This window comes from Euleptes europaea, chromosome 17 (assembly GCF_029931775.1).
Source record: "Euleptes europaea isolate rEulEur1 chromosome 17, rEulEur1.hap1, whole genome shotgun sequence".
In the NCBI taxonomy this organism is placed as follows: domain Eukaryota; kingdom Metazoa; phylum Chordata; class Lepidosauria; order Squamata; family Sphaerodactylidae; genus Euleptes; species Euleptes europaea.
Window position 1 is genome coordinate 37,134,213 of NC_079328.1, and position 16,637 is coordinate 37,150,849.

The 16,637-nt window shown below is 43.8% G+C and overlaps 2 protein-coding genes across 2 annotated transcripts in view; one reads left to right on the forward strand and one right to left on the reverse strand.

The window, feature by feature from the left end:
- FAAP24 (FA core complex associated protein 24) overlaps positions 1-16,637 on the reverse strand; it is a 152,225-nt gene that overhangs the window by 80,797 nt on the left and 54,791 nt on the right. The window lies entirely within an intron of this gene.
- Positions 1,138-16,293, forward strand: SLC7A9 (solute carrier family 7 member 9). Its single transcript, XM_056862560.1, has 12 exons — positions 1,138-1,245; positions 4,050-4,197; positions 4,485-4,727; positions 5,633-5,758; positions 7,232-7,331; positions 7,994-8,038; positions 8,979-9,102; positions 10,806-10,909; positions 12,725-12,821; positions 13,632-13,781; positions 14,611-14,785; positions 16,229-16,293. Exons 1-12 carry the CDS (start codon positions 1,138-1,140, stop codon positions 16,291-16,293), a joined length of 1,485 nt encoding a protein of 494 aa, XP_056718538.1.

Below are 16,637 nucleotides of genomic sequence, written 5' to 3' on the forward strand. Positions count from 1 at the left end.
GCCGGCTTCTACGGTTTGAGTTAATTGGTTTGGGCATTGATGGCTTATAATTTAAGCAGTTCTCTTACAGAGGAATTTCAAAGGGAGATTGGAAAGAGAAACTGCTGAATTACAGTTGATATTCAAACTAAAGTCAATGCATTTACCTGGGCTGAATAAAGACCTTGCATTCATGGCTCATTACCAGTGCTGATTTCTCCACACCCATCTCTCCCCTGGACATCACAGACTCTTCTGCATACCACACCTAATCCCATCACGCCTGCTATTCACATTTACCTACTGTTAACATTTACATACTAATGCTTGTCTGAGTTCACTCTCCTCTACTTAAAAGACAGATGGATTCACATTCTAGCTGTATCTGAAGAAGTGAGCTGTGGCTCACGAAAGCTCATACCCTGCCAGAAAATATTCTTGTTAGTCTTGAAGGTGCTAGTGGACTCTTGCCCTTTTCTACTACTGCAGACAGACGAACACGGCTACCCACTGTGAATTTAAATACTGGATGTTCACAGCACTTTTCTTGGGTTCTCACACATATCCAGAGGTGCCAAGTCCTTTGTACTTTGAATACAAATTACTACCAAAGGTGAAGTTTAGCTGGACAGACTGGCTGCATATTTAACTGGCAGTTGCAGTAGCAGCTTTTACAGAGGAAAAGTTCAGTGCGCACATACGTACTCATTTACACCTAGATCCTGTTTTTCCTTCAGAAAGCCATTAATTCATTCACTCCAGAAAGCAAAGAATGGCTTACATGGGGCTACCAGGCAGTATTTCATATCCATGATTGTATCCAACCCGAAGACTGCTTTGTGTTAACTATGTAACTTGTATTGTGTGTACTCATTAACATCATGGAAAACTGAAACCCAGTTCTGTTTGGTTGGTTGGTCTCTTTCATCTCATGGGTTAATATTGGATTGATTCCAAACTGTGGGATTATATCTAAAAATGACCTTCAACTCATGGAAGGGCATCTTCTGGAAGCACTCCTATCAGCAGGAAGGCATTTCCCGGGAGTAGAAAGAGCCCTTTTGGATGCATGGTAGGGATCCAACCCACTGGGTTTAGGTCTTTATAAATCACATTGTACTTGATGCTGTTTGCAGGGCTTGCTAATAAGAAGCCAAAATGGACGAAGAAAGCATAAGATGCAGAAAACAGAGCTCAGACCAAAGAGCTGATGATGGGTTGTCTATCAAGAGTAAGAAATCCAAATCCATGAATCTGCAGAAAGAGGCAAGGCTGTTTGTTTTCAACTCTGAATGTTGTTACACGATATGGGTTTGATCCAACTAGGTTGTCAGCTGGTGAAAAGGGGGGTACCCTTTGACCACACCAAAAAGGCTATGCTGGGGATCTCGGGACTTGCATAGAACAAAGCCATGTGGGATGAGAGCCAGCGAGGTGTAGTAGTTAAGAGTGGTGGTTTGGAGTGGTGGAGTTCCACAATTTAACTGTGCATTCATTGCAATTGGCCAACAGTACAGAAGACAAGAGAAGCTCTGTGCTGTTTATGGGGACATGTAAATTGCTATTGTCTTTTTTAAACAACAGCTTAGAGCTGATGCCTGTTTTGTGCCCCAGGTGTATTTGCCATGGTGGATAAAGAGCAAAGGAGAGATGCACATTTGTAAGTTGGCAGTAGACACATGCCCAGGAGATGCCGCTGAACTGTTATTCTGCTTGTGCCTACCCGTTTCCTCTTCTTTTGTATTTATAGGCCTGCATACCCTGTTCACTGCAAGGCCCACATTCCAGAGCTAAGCGCACTGAAATCAATAGCATTTAGTGCGCATCACATGTAGCAAAAATGTTTTGGCCTCATAGAAAGTGGAAGTTGGTTCCTCGATTCTAACCATGGTTGGCTGGAGGTGAGCTACAGTGAGTTTGGTAGGGCCTTAGATCTACATCCCTGGACCATAGCTTTCACTTCATCCAGCAGGAATTCCTGAACGTCACAAAGGTACGGCCTTGTAAACAGCAAGCTATAGCTGACGGGGCCTGTTTCAAGGCGAGGGGCAAGCAAGCAAAGTGACCCAGTAAGGTTTGCCCCTGAGTTAATTAGTAGAATGTCGGTTTCTAAAAGTGAAGGTAATCACGAAGTGCTGTGAAGTCCAAACAAAATCCTCTTGGCTCTTTGGAATGTCTGGTTAATGTTCACATTGTTTGACAAGTTGTGTGATTCTCATTACCTTACCTGTTAATGGAGATAAAACTCTCCGCCCAAGGGCCCCTCTTTGTCATCCTGATTCCTATACCTATTTCCAGGGCTTAGAACTGGAACAGCAAGTAGTTTTCTTGGCACTGACTACAAAGAACCATTCGTGTTCAGGGCTGTTTATTACTGCACGTTCCTTACCCATCTTGGAAAGCTGGTTATCCTTGCCAAAGCCCCAAGTAGCAATAGCTTCCACATTGAGAGCACATACCAGATGCAAAAATTCAAAGGGGCAGGAAAAATTATCGATTTGAAAATTGATTGGCTGAGCATCTGTCTGTGATCCTGGGAATGAGACTTGAAACTGCCTTTTTTGCCCATTGGGAAGCCTTCTTTACAAGGGAGCGAAACCCCTGGCTTGTGAACTTCAAGAGTCATCTGTAGTCATCTGGACTGGATGGACCTTGGTGGGATCCAGAAAAACACATGTTCTTATAAATCCTGTCTTCACAAGACCAAAAAAAGGACCCACGTGGTTTACAACTATTTCTTGAGGTTCATTGTCTCTGATTACACTGGCAACCTTACAAAGCCCATGAATTTGTTTTTTAAGGACACTATTTTTTTAAACAAAATTATATGCTGCTCTGTGCAACAATTGAGGGAAGGCGGCATGGTATAGCCCTGTCATGTCAAATATCTTGGAAGATACGCAGGGTCGGTACTTGGAAGGGAGACCCACTAAGTAAGACTATAGAGGAAGGCAATGGCAAATTCCCTCTGCAAACAGGCACCAGGGCCGGATCTAGTTCCACTTGATTTTTTTCTGGTTAATCTTGACAGGTGGAGTGATATAATAGCACCCATCTTTACTGTTGTTAACCAAACAGTTCAAATCCCTAATATATGGAAAGGGCAATAATTGTCCCTATCCCTAAGAAAAGGGATAAAAACCATCTGAGTAAATCCCCTCTGCTTCTCTCTTGCCTCAAAACCCCCTTGCTGGGGTCTCCATAAGTCACCTGTGACTTGATGACACTCTACACACACATGTGCAATATTACAAATAGTAAAAAAAATAGTATGCTATAAAATCACCATGAGAACCATCATAAAAGCACAAAACAAAAGATAGAATATGCTCAGTAGCACAAATGGCATAAAAATTGGCTGGATCTTTACAGCTTCATGTCAAACATGTGGCAAAAAAAACCCCACAGTCCTCATCTGCCACCAGAAGGGAGACAGGGTGAGTCAGGAGCGTCAGTGGGACAGGGGGGAGAGAGTTGCATACTGGACCTCCATGTGGCTAACAGTGTTGCTTCCACCTGGGATAGAACCAGATAGAACTTTGAACAGGGCCTTGGTAGAACTTGAAGACCTGGAAGGTTCTTAGAAGAAGAGCTGGTTTTTATACCCCGCTTTTTCTCTACCTTTAAGGAGTCTCAAAGCGGCTTACAATCACAACACGCACCTTGTGAGGTAGGTGGGGCAGAGTGAGTTCAGAGAACTGTTGAGTGGCCCAAGGTCACCCAGCAGGCTTCATGTGTTGGAGTGGGGACACCAACCCAGTTCACCAGATTAGAGTCCGCCGCTCATGTGGAGGAGCAGGGAATCGAACCCTGTTCTCCAGATTAGTCCGTCACTCTTAACCACTGTACCACGCTGGCTCTATACCATGCTGGAAGGGTACGGCAGCTTTTGCATCACTTCTGTCTTTGCTCGATGATGCTTATCACCCATCTACGAGAGACTAGACCCGTGCTTGGTCTGATGTTTGTTGTTCCTTTTTTTTCTTTTTTGCTCCCTCAGTCTATTGCTTATAAAATACTAGTATATCCAAACTACTGTGGAATTCACTTGCCTCTCTTTTCCCCCCAAGGTGGGTTTGTTCAGCGGAGTCTGCGTCATCGTTGGGACTGTGATAGGTTCAGGGATCTTCATTTCTCCCAAGTCCGTGCTGGCAAATGTCGGAGCCGTTGGGCCTTGCTTAGTCATATGGACAGCCTGTGGAGTTTTGGCTATGCTAGGTAAATAGTTTCTAGTTGTTTTCTTGCTTCTTTTTTAAAAAAGTGAAACAAGTTTCTTGTAATGTATCGTTTTGTGTTATAACTGATTGCTTGCTGATTGCACTGTTTGCTTCAAAATTACCACATTTTGGACAGTGAGGAAAAAACAGGAAAATAAATTGTTATATGTGTGTGTGTGTATGAATGCATTGTAGCATAAGCATCAGAGCTCATTGTCAGCTGCATTGAAGGTCAACAAACAGCAGTTCTTCAAAGGCCCTTTCAAACTCCTTTTCTTCTTTCCTCAGGGGCGCTTTGCTTCGCCGAACTTGGCACCATGATAACAAAATCGGGAGGAGAATATCCTTACCTCATGGAAGCTTTTGGCCCAATACCTGCCTATTTGTTTTCCTGGTGCTCCTTCATTGTCACAAAGCCCAGCTCCTTTGCCATAATTTGCCTCAGCTTTGCCAAGTATGCGTCGGCTCCGTTTTATCCAGGATGCGACCCACCCGTCGCTGTCGTCAAGTGTTTGGCAGCTGCCGCCATTTGTGAGTATTTGGGTTTTGCATAGCAAGAAGAGGGAGCTGAAGCACGGCCATTAACAAGCTGTGTTTTCTGGAGACGACTGCGAAACACACAGGTGCCTGGGGCTGGTTTTGTGCTTGGGCAAAACCGTGGGTCAGTCTGACAGCAGATGCACATCAACGTACCACCAGTCCGTGTGATATAAGTTGCCTGCATGCTGATTTCCTTGGGCTAGTCACAGCTCTGTTAGAGCTCTCTCAGCCCCACCTACCTCACAGGGTGTCTGTTGTGGGGAAAGGAAGGGAAGGTGATTGTAAGCCGGTTTGATTCTCCTTAAAAAGTAGATAAAGTTGGCATATAAAAACAAACTCTTCTTCTTTGCTGGCAAAGAGCCTCTGCCCTGTACAGTATCTCAGATTGTGTCTTTCAAGGCATGGAAATGTCTCTTCCTGCTTAAACAGATAACTGTGCCTCCTCCTAAGGGCAGTGTTTGTGTATGAACAGCCCTGCCATGTGACCCACGTTCCATAGATTTGTGGGTGCAAATGCTGATTGACTTAAGGGTTATGACCCAACATTTAATTTCCTCTCTGCAAACAGATGCCCAGCCCTCTCTCAGCCTCTTTTGCCCTGTTTGGCTCGTGGCTGAATTATATATTTTCAGCTATCCCAGCCTTGGTATGTAATGAATACATCCAATAGGTTGTTGATCCTGCTGACATACAGTGGACAGCACCACCTTTAAAAAAAATGCTGTTTGTTGTTAATTTTGGAACAAAATAGGGTATAGTTTGCGGGGGGGTGGGGACAAGATTGTGCTGAAAAATTGAAGGAACCCCCCCCCCCAATATTTTAATGTATACAGATTGGAGCCTTGTGTGATCTGATCTGGGATATTTCTGATGATTTATTTTGTTCTTTTTCTCAGTGATCATTACTCTGGTGAATTCTCTGAGCGTAAAGTTAGCGAGCTACGTACAGAATTTTTTCACGGCTGCTAAAATGGTGATCGTTGTCATTATCATTGTAACTGGAATTGTACTCCTTGCCAAAGGTACATTAAATGTTTGCGCTGCAGTCTCCAGGTTATTAAAAAAGGTAAAGGTAGTCCCGTGTGCAAGCACTGGGTCATTCCTGACCCATGGGGTGATGTCACATCCTGACGTTTACTAGGCAGACTTTTGTTTACCAGGTGGTTTGCCAGTGCCTTCCCCAGTCATGTTCCCTTTACCCCCAGCAAGCTGGGTACTCATTTTACCCACCTCGGAAGGATGGCAGGCGGAGTCAACCTTGAGCCGGCTACCTGAAGCCAACTTCCGTTGGGATCGAACTCAGATCATGAGCAGAGCTTGGACTACAGAACTGCAGCTTAGCACTCTGTGCCATGGGGCTCCTCAAGAGCTAGTTTAGGCATGGAAATCTCCTCCCCTCAGACGCGCAGCTCTGACTGCGTATGCGCACGGGAGAAGAGCTGCATCTTTCTGCTCAGTGCCTTCCAAAATGCCGCAAAAAGTCGGGCACCTGCCGTGGGGAAGGTGGGTGGGTCGCACAGGCGGCTACTCAAAGATCAAAAGCTACAGAGGAACGACCTGTTTGTTCTGTTTCAGTATGTTTTTCAAAGCTAGCCTAAAGCTATGGGCAATTGCCACTTAAAAAAATACAGTACTCAGATCTTGCGAGGGATAATACAAAAGCGTTTTTGAAAATGACAATATTATGCTGACAAATTCCAGACTGACGGTTGTATTGTCACAGCCAAATCAATGGAGCATACCGCGACAGGAGCTTTTGTGAGCCAGAAACCACTTCGTCAGATGCATGAAATATTATTGCACTCGTTGCCATATATTTGTGTGCATGTTTAAATATAGAACAGATATGTCTCTTGTGGTATATATATGTGTGGGTATACATACTTCGGGTATGTATGGAGTAGGGGTCACTGGGTGTGTGTGGGGGAGGTAGTTGTGAATTTCCTGCATTGTGCAGGAGGTTGGACTAGATGACCCTGGTAGTCCCATCCAACTCTATGATTCTATGCATCTGGTGAAGAGGATTCTGGATTATGGAAGTTTCTGCTACAACACATTTCTTAAGTCTTTAAGATGCCTCAAAACGTTTTGTTATTGTATGTGGAAAATGACTACATGTGATAACTGTGGCACTGTTATCAACTGAGGCCAGTCAATTTTTTTAACAAGAAAACAGAATTGTGCCTTTGGAGCACATTGGCAGTGTAAGGTCCATTTAATTCTGCATAACCGTGCAGAACTGGTATGTTTGCTTGAGATATACAGATGCTATTGAGGACTAATTGCATGTGGTCTGAAACATTGGGGGGGTGCATGTTCAGTGATACCCCTGGGGGAAAGATCCATATGCAAAAATCATAAAATAACTGTTCAGACAAGTATTGATATAAAAACAGCATGGTCTTGTAGATCTGTAAAAACAAAAGAACGGCCCGCTTTATCAGATGTACCAAATGTTTACGCATAAAGTGTTGATATAGCTTGTTTGCTTGCAGGAAACACACAAAACTTACAAAATTCGTTCGATGGTCCCCCGCTTTCAGTGGGTGCTATTAGTCTGGCTTTTTATAATGGACTCTGGGCATATGACGGATGGTAATATAATTTTATTTCTGTTAGTAGTTAAAGTTTAACCATATGTTATCAATAGATAACAAACTTTTTATCTCTGATTTTAATCTCTCCTCATCATACTGTCATAAAGCTATTATGGAGCACGCTTTCTCACTTCTAAGAATCACAGCAGTGAACGCTGGGGAAAAGAGTTTATCTGAAAGAGCGGGTTTGATCGGTGGCTTTTAATTTGCTGTTTACTCTTATCTGTGTTTTATTGCTGGTTTAGATTATTTTATTGATATTTCATTTTTGTTGTTTATGTGCTAATTTTATAAGGCACCCTGAGAACGTGTATGAAGTGAGCTCACCAAATAAGCATATATCACTGTGGGACCCCCAAGACTGTATAAAGATAATTCCTCAGGTGCAAAACCCACAGAATGGAAATATGTCTTGGGACTAGCAACCCTTGGAGCTAAAAAGGCATACTAGTTAAAGGAATGTTTCTTTTTAGTATTATCAACTACAGTATTAAAAACACTGCAGGAAGTACGACCTGACTTCTAAGTAAGTAATTTGCAGCCCAGTGCATGCTTATCCAGGAAGGAAACCTACCAAATTTAATGGACCTTTCTTCTAAGTACATACGGATAAGATTTTGGGCTTGCAAAGTAACATTTTTGGTGGTTCTTTTCTTCCAGGAATCAGCTCAATTATATCACAGAAGAGCTTAAAAATCCTTACAGGTAATAACAACTTAAGCAGCTAAAGCACCACCATCTGCTTAGACATTCTATATTTCAGTTACACATTTGTTCAATTCATTAATCTCCTCTGTGCTGGTTATATGTTTGTACAACTCTGTGATTTTTAAAAGGCATTTCATTTCCCTTTTTATGCTGTATAGGCTGAAATCTGAAGCCATATCTAGAGGGAAACAGATTTCTTAACACTTTCACCTTGTGCCATTTGCCTGGTGAAAACAATTCCTTCCCACCCACCCCAAACCGCTTTTACCTGTATGTTTTCCCTAGCAGTAGCAGCAACTGGTGGGAAGGAAATTATCCGTATATGCAAAACAGAGAATGTTTCAGTGGGGAAACAGCACAAGGGGGGGGGGGAAACGATGCATTAACGTAGTGTTGCCAACCTCCAGGTGGTGGCTGGAGATCTCCTCCTATTACAACTGATCTCCAGGTAGAGATCAGTTCCCCTGGAGAAAATGGCTGCTTTGGCAATTGGACTCTATGGCATCGAAGTCCCTCCCCTCCCCAAACCCTGCCCTGCTCAGGTTCCGCCCCTAAAATCTCCAGCTAATTCCCAAACTGGAGCTGGCAACCCTACATTAACGTGTTCCCTCCCACTCTGGATTTCCGCTCAGCTCTGTCAATGGCCAGCCATTCTGTAGCTTTGCAGAGAGAGGACACCTGTTTTTACTTGCCTTGCTGGGCTCAACAATCCCCACCCTTCACCAGCCGCTCTGCAGGAAAGACAGGGAGGACTGGAGCGGTGTCTTTCCCGGGGTATAAAAGAAGAAAATAAATCAATATTATTGCAAATAAAATTTGCACTATTATTCATTCATGTCTAAGGGGAGGCATCTCCCATCTTTCTGAAGATGCTTGCAACTTATCTTTCTAAACAACTGGGGAATAATCTGGCATTATATGTCTGTATATTATTTAGGAATCTACCGCTGGCTATCATTATTGGAATCCCACTGGTCACAGTTTGTTACACTCTGATCAACATTTCATATTTTACGGTGATGACTTCCACAGAACTTCTGCAGTCCCCGGCAGTCGCCGTGGTGAGTTTTTTAAAAAAACAAGTCATGTTGAACTTTCCAGAAACTAATTTTTGCTTCAGATATGGGCTCAACTAGTAGAAACACAAACCAGTTTTGAAAATGGTTTTGAAAAATCTGTCCACTCAATCTGTTTTGTTGAATTGGATTATAAATATCCTCAGCTCCTACTGAAGCAATGGCTAAGAATGAGATCATGTGTTATGTTATGTCAAGCACAGGAAGGTTGAAAGGAGATTGCAAATCCATCCTCCTGCATAGCCAATTGTTGATTTATAGCACAATCCTATGTAGTTCCTTCAGTTTAAACTCACTGAAATTACGGGTCTTAGACTGGAGAAGCTCTGCGAAGGACTTCACTATCAAAAACCTGGTAGAAGCCTGCTTAGAACTGCCTTTCCATTCCTTCATACATCCATACCAACAGCAAAAGAGGAGCTGGATGAAAACCACTAGGGGAGGGGCTGTGGCTCAATGGTAGAGCATCTGCTTGGCATGCAGAAGGTCCCAGGTTCAATCCCTGGCTGGCATCTCCAGTTAAAGGGACTAGGCAATTAGGTGATGTGAAAGACCTCTGCCTCAGGCCCTGGAGAGCCGCTGCTGGTCTGAGCAGACAATACTGACTTTGATGGACCAACGGTCTGATTCAGTATAAGGCAGCTTCATGTGTTCACTAAATGTCACCTGTGGATTCAGTGTATGACCTCTATCTATTTCATTTTTACCCTGCCTTTTCTCTCCAAGGAGGAGTTCCTTACTGTAAAAGACACATACAGACATCAGAAATGGTTTTGGAACAGTGTTAAAAATGTCTTCTAAAAATAAATATAACATTTTTAATACATGAACAGAAGTATCTGCATTCACATGAAAAAGTGAAATGGTTTCCCAGTAACTGAATTGACCAGAAAGACCTCACAGGATTTCCCATGTCCTCCCTAAAGTGAAGCTGTGTCTGTATAGCTATCCAGATATTGCTTCTATATCTGGGAAAGGGCTTTGGTGGTGATAGTGGGGAAGTCGCCTTAATTGCTCTGCAGAAATAATCATCTGGGAGACAAGAAAGACACGGCATAACATAGATGGTGCTAATTTGTAAAAGTAAAAGCATTCATTTTTAATGTGCCTTTTGGGGCAGCTGTATCTCTACACACTTAGGGGTTACCGCACTTTGTATTCCCAGCGATGTATTAAGAGTTTGAAAATGTTATAAAATACATCGCTTTAAAAGGGTTTTTGGATACCACGGCTAATAAATGATTGGAAGACGTCTTCACAGCTAAAGGGGCCAAAGTGCGAACAGTATTTTTTATAATGTTTTCAAACTCTTAATACATCGGTGGGAATACATAGAAAGTTCGAACAGTATTTTTTATAACATTTTCTAACTCTTTATACATTGCTGGGAATACAAAGTGTGGTAACCTAATTGGACGGCTGCTAAAGTGTTTTAAAAAATGTGCCTTTGGGTGTTACCGCATTATGTATTCCCACCGATGTATTAAGAGTTTGAAACTGTTATAAAAAATACTGTTCACACTTTGTTTGGCCCCTTTAGCTGTGAAGACGTCTTCCAACCATTTTTTAGCCGTGGCATCCAAAAACCCTTTTAAAGCGATGTTTTTTATAACATTTTCAAACTTTTAATACATTGCTGGGAATACATAATGTGGTAACCCCCTTTATCTTAATTTCTTTCTTCACAGACATTCGGAGACAGAATTCTTTATCCTGCTTCTTGGGTTGTTCCTCTGTTTGTGGCTTTTTCAACCATCGGGTCTGCCAATGGGACTTGCTTCACTGCTGGCAGGTAAAACTCATTAGCATAAACACTTTTCGTAGGACCTAGATTGCACACATCAGCTAATATGCACAGGGGATTGCAAACATTGCAATTGCCACATTAGATCAGACAGCCTCAGTACTCTGGCTTTCTTCCACTTCCTCCAGTGGCGAAAGACTCTTTCCAATGGAAGGAAGGTCTCCCTTGGAAGAAGATTTCTCATTGGATCCAACCCTTCTTTCTCCAAAACAGAACACACAAAAGCAGGGTCATGTTGACGTTCATCCAGCAAAGGATCTTGGCTATCCTCCACTGGTCACAGGACATGGGGTGATGTCCTCTGGTTTTCTAAATACACAGCTATTTGAAAGTCAAAAATAATCCTGTCAGTGTTGGTCGTCGTCTTCTTGGTCAAATGGCAGTCATTACACCTGGCTCCTCAAGCCCCCCTCTGTGGCCCAGTTTGTGATATCAATGTTTAAACAGAGGTTGTGATGAAGGGAGGCCAAAGCCCTGTTACACATCTGCTTCTGGATCGGATGGACTGTTCCCTGCACCACAACAGTGGCTACGTAGAATTGCCTGCTTGGTCACAGGCAGCCAGGAAGCAGACAAACACACAGCCATGCACCTGCTCCTGGATTGACTCAGAGTTGCCCCTTTTCCAGCACGTTCAGAAGAATGCAATGTTCTCCATGTGTAGGAATATTTGTTTAGATTCTGTTTTGGGTTTTTTTGTGGGGAGGTCTTTTTCAATCGTCTTCTCTCCTGCCTACATGTCTTCCTTCTTACAGGTCCCCGTTTGTTTTATGATCTAGTTTTTTACACTTCTTGTATTTTACAAAAGTTGTTTTGGGAGTTCCGGGCAAAAAACAAACAGGATTGAAATAAAATCCAATAATGAAACAAATGCAAACTCCCTTTCCCCATGGGGTTAACTGACCATGGTTTGGATGGACCACTTGTGAGGCTGGTCTCCTGTGTTGTCCTGCCAAGCGGTCAGGCAGCTCTCGTCCCACCCCAGCACCTGATCAGAAGCCCAGGGAAGCAGAGGATAGTAAGAATTTCCTTATCACTTGGCCAGGATAATGTAGGCATCTAGCAGGGGTGTGTGGAATGGAAGCTAAGCAGGGTCGGTACTTGGAGACCTCCAAGGAAGACTCTGCAAAGGAAGGCAATGGCAAACCACCTCGGCTTCTCACTCACCTTGAAAGCTCCTTGCTGGGGTCGCCATAAGTTGGCTGCAACTTGACAGCACCTGTGTATGTAACGCAGGCATCCAGCTTCACAAATGGTCACACACTCTGTGTGGTAAGTTACCACTTGGTAAAGGGTTGTGTATGTTCCACGCTGTCCAGCACAAATTCTACAGTGCTGTGGTGGTGGTGGTGGGGGCACCTCAGAATGACCTTTCATGTCAAAACACTCACCAGGCAGGTGTAGTTTTGGCCGTGTGCTTTGTTTCGTCTTTGCAAGCCAAGCTGCACTTAGCAACATCTCCCTAGGCTGCAAACTGTTAAAAGCACAGCACTCGTCGTCCTCCTTTACATCTGGGCTCCCCATCCAAAGAGCTTACCCAAACACTTTTTCTTGAGAGCCAGCGTGGTGTAGTGGTTAAGAGAGGCAGACTTTAGTATGAAGCGCCGAGTTCGATTCCCCGCTCCTCCACATGAAGCCTGCTGGGTGACCTTGGGCTAGTCACAAGTTCTCTCAGAACTCTCTCAGCCCCACCTACCTCACACACAGAGTGCCTATTGGGGGAGGGAAGGTGACGGTAAGCCACTTTGAGACTCCTTTCGGTAGAGGAAAGTGGGGTATAAAAACCAACTCTTCTTCTTCTAGGCTCATTTACGTAGCAGGTCGCGAAGGGCACATGTTGAAGGTGCTGTCCTACATTAGCGTTAAGCGTTTAACTCCAGCACCAGCAATCATGTTTTATGTAAGTATGATAAATTCTGAAGTGTCCTAATTATACCTTCCAGCAAAAAAAACCAAGGCAAATCTCTACAACCTGGCCCTCAAATTAACTTTTGTTGAAAGCACTGAGATTACATGCTGATTTCTGTCAATATGCAGATTTTTTTACTATGGAGGACTTGTATCTCAAAGAAGCTTCCCAAGTATTAAGAACGCAATTTCAAATTGGCTGGAAGAGAGGCCTGTTTATTTAAACAACGGGGAAACGATACTTGACGTGGGAGATCTAGAATAAGATTGCACAGTATCTTTTTATTTATAACTGCTCCTTGTGCCATGATCCCAACCCAGACTGCTCCTGGGTTTCTTTAAAAACACCAAAGGAAACAAAACATGCCTGGTGACCTGACCATGGATCTTCCACGTAACATGCAATTCGACCCCAAGACTAGACTTCAGTAAGCAGCATGATGATTACAACTCACCAGCGTGGTGTAGTGGTCAAGAGCGGTGGTTTGGAGCGGTGGAGTCTGATCTGGTGAACTGGATTTGTTTCCCCACTCCTACACATGAGGCCAGCTGGGTGACCTTGGGCTAGTCACAGCTCTGTTAGAGATCTCTCAGCCCCACCTACCTCACAGGGTGTCTGTTGTGGGGAAGGGAAGGGGAATGTAAGCCGGTTTAAGTCTCCCTTAACTGGTAGAGAAAGTCGGCATATAAAAACCAACTCTTCTTCTTCTTCATATCTGAAAGTTTCCATTAGTATGTAAATATTAGGCTAGGTTCTGCGTTGTGAAATCTCCCCCTATTCTTCTGTCTCTTTTCATTCCAGGGTGCAATCGCCATCATTTATATCATCCCCGGAGACATTGAAACGCTCATCAACTACTTTAGCTTCGCTGCCTGGATTTTCTATGGCTTGACTGTGCTGGGACTCATTGTCATGCGCTTTACAAGGAAAGACTGTGAAAGGCCCATCCGCGTAAGTGTAATGCCAGAAGATGTTCCTCATATCGCCTCTGTATAAATTCTCTCAAGCCTTGCTATTTATTGTCCACATGACTCCATTTCCTATTGCTTGAAATATTTTGCATTAACCTCTCAAAAAACCCCGCAAGTGATATCTGTCCATGCCTGATAGGAAAACAGAAGAGAGAACAAAGGGGAAATAGTGCAAAAATGGAGGGTGTGACTACACTGAGCGCCAGTGTGGTTGCAGCAGTTAAGAGTGTTGGACTAGTTATCTGGGAGACCCAGGTTCAAATCCCCACTCATGCCATAGAAGCTTGCTGGGTGACCTTGGGTGTAGTGGTAAACAGCGGTGGTTTGGAGCGGTGGACTCTGATCTGGAGGACCGGGTTTGATTCCCCCACTCCTCCACATGAGCAGGGGAGGCTAACCTGGTGAACTGGGTTTGTTTAACCACTCCTCCACATGAAGCCAGCTGGATGACCTTGGGCTAGTCACACACTCTCAGCCCCACCTACCTCACAGGGTGTCTGTTGTGGGGAGGGGAAGGTGATTGTAAGCCGGTTTGATTCTTCCTTAAGTGGTAAGAGAAAGTCGGCATATAAAAACCAACTCTTCTTCTTCACTCAGCCAAAACTACCTCATAGTTGTTGTGAGGGAAAAATGGAGGAGAGGAGAATGACGTAAGCCACCTTGGGTCTCCATGGGGAGCAAGGCAGGGTATAATTGAATTACATAAATAAACTATTTTGTTTTTCCATCTTGAGGTCCAGAATGCCCACCTTTGGCCCCATCAAGAACCCCATCTTAGTACAAACTATTGTTTCTCCCTTCTAACGCAGGTACCGCTTATCATCCCCATCATTGTGACCTTAGTCTCCGTTGTGCTGGTCTTGGCACCCATCATCACTGCTCCCGAACTGCCGTATTTGTACTGTACTCTGTTCATTCTTAGTGGACTTATCTTTTACCTCCTTTTTGTTCATTTTAAGTTCAGCTGGGCTCAAAAAATCTCAAGTAAGTCCACGTTTTTTTTAAAAAACCATTGACTTCCATATAGTAAAGGTAAAGGTCCCCTGTGCAAACACCGGGTCATTCCTGACCCATGGGGTGATGTCACATCCCGACGTTTACTAGGCAGACTTTTGTTTATATACCGAGGACGTATTTGTGACAATGGCAGGATATTGTGCTACTGCAAATATGTTCAGGTGCTTTATTGCAAATAGAATTGTGCTAGTGGAAAAAACTCTTAAGAGAAGTTCTTCTGGATTTAGAGGAAAGGCTAAATGGAACCTCCACGTGCAGCGCCTCCTGGTGGCCTCTGGTGGACTGCCAGTAGGCAGAATGCTGGACTGCTCATCACTTACCGTTGTTCTGAGCCAGCCGTGTTCTTCTTAGACTTATTTCTGAATCACAATGGATGGTTGTTTCACAGCAAGTTTTTCATCTTTCTTGGAGGCCACCTGTTCTTTCCAGAGCTGCACAGCAGATAAAATAAAGGGCACAGGAGCCCTGCCAAGTAATAGATGGCAACATTTTTTCCAGGGCCCTTGTTCGCATGGCATCAGCTTATGGGCTCCTTGCTATGTATCAACACATATGTGCCAGATTTTCTAGCTACGGAAAACTCCACCTTCCTGCATAGCAGCTGTGTCTTAATGCAGCCCCCACTTTGGACATGGGGTGTGCGTTCATCACCTGCTGCTATTTTCTTTGCAAAATTTGGTATTTTCAGAATGAGATTTGCACAGTTTGCTGCACAGATGGCAGGATAAAGCTTTGAGTGTTCTTGGGGTGGGGGAGTATGGTATCTGGTCCTGTGAATGTTTCCACGAGTGTCAAAGGTCATAGTTTACCTCCTCCTGGAAGTAATCTGAAATGCACACTAAAACACGGTAAACGAGAACGTCTCCACCTCTCGCTTGGTCACCAGGCCAACAAACTGTAATTTCTCATTTCTTCATGTTGAAAAATGACTGTATGAAATCAGCCCACAGTCTTGGCAAATTAATACTAAGCATCTAAACTGAGGAAAATGGGCACTGCTTCAGGGAGACAGAATGATTATGGTAGTTTCACAGTGCCATTTTTTCAGCTGGTGGTTAGTGATACTGATTAGGTCCTCCTCTAGTTTCTGGGAATTACATTGCAATTAGATTGGTCTAAAAATTATTTTAAATGCTCAGCATTAACCCCATTCCATCTGGCCTCCTTGGAAAGCAGGAGGCAACGTTGCCTAGAAGCAGAACACAATGGGAAGGGAAGCCAGAATTTCTGGACAGTTCTCCAAATCCATTTCAACTTGGCCCAAGGGGAATGTGGAGACTGTAAAAGTGTTTGCTTTCAGAAGTTAAAAAAAAAATTGCCAAAGGAAAACCATCTGACAAAAACATGTAAATTAATAGTGCAAAATCTAGGGAAGATCAATATATAAATACAGCAATTTCTGTATTGCAGGGCCAATCACTATGTACCTTCAGATGCTTTTGGAAGTTGTCCCACCTGAAGGAGTTACAGAATAGCATCTGCTTTTCCAATCCGTAAGGAAGGGTGGACCCCTGAAAACCGTGCTGCCGACAAACTGCATTGGACATCGGGGCCCAGGACTGCAGCCCTCCAAGCACCAGGACCCATTTATGAGGCAGCTCTGCTCAGATCCAATTCCTTTTTATTGTTTGCAGCACTTAGAAGTCAACTGTTGGTAACACCGTACGAAAATATTTGAACGGGGGCAGGGGTGGACCCCCCATCACCTGAAGTTTCCCAGGCCTGAGATTCAATTTCAACTCTGTCAAGACTGTACAATGGACAGCATTTCTACCTCTAGTAAAAGACTGAAGTGCCTTCAGCAAGGCGAGGGAACAGA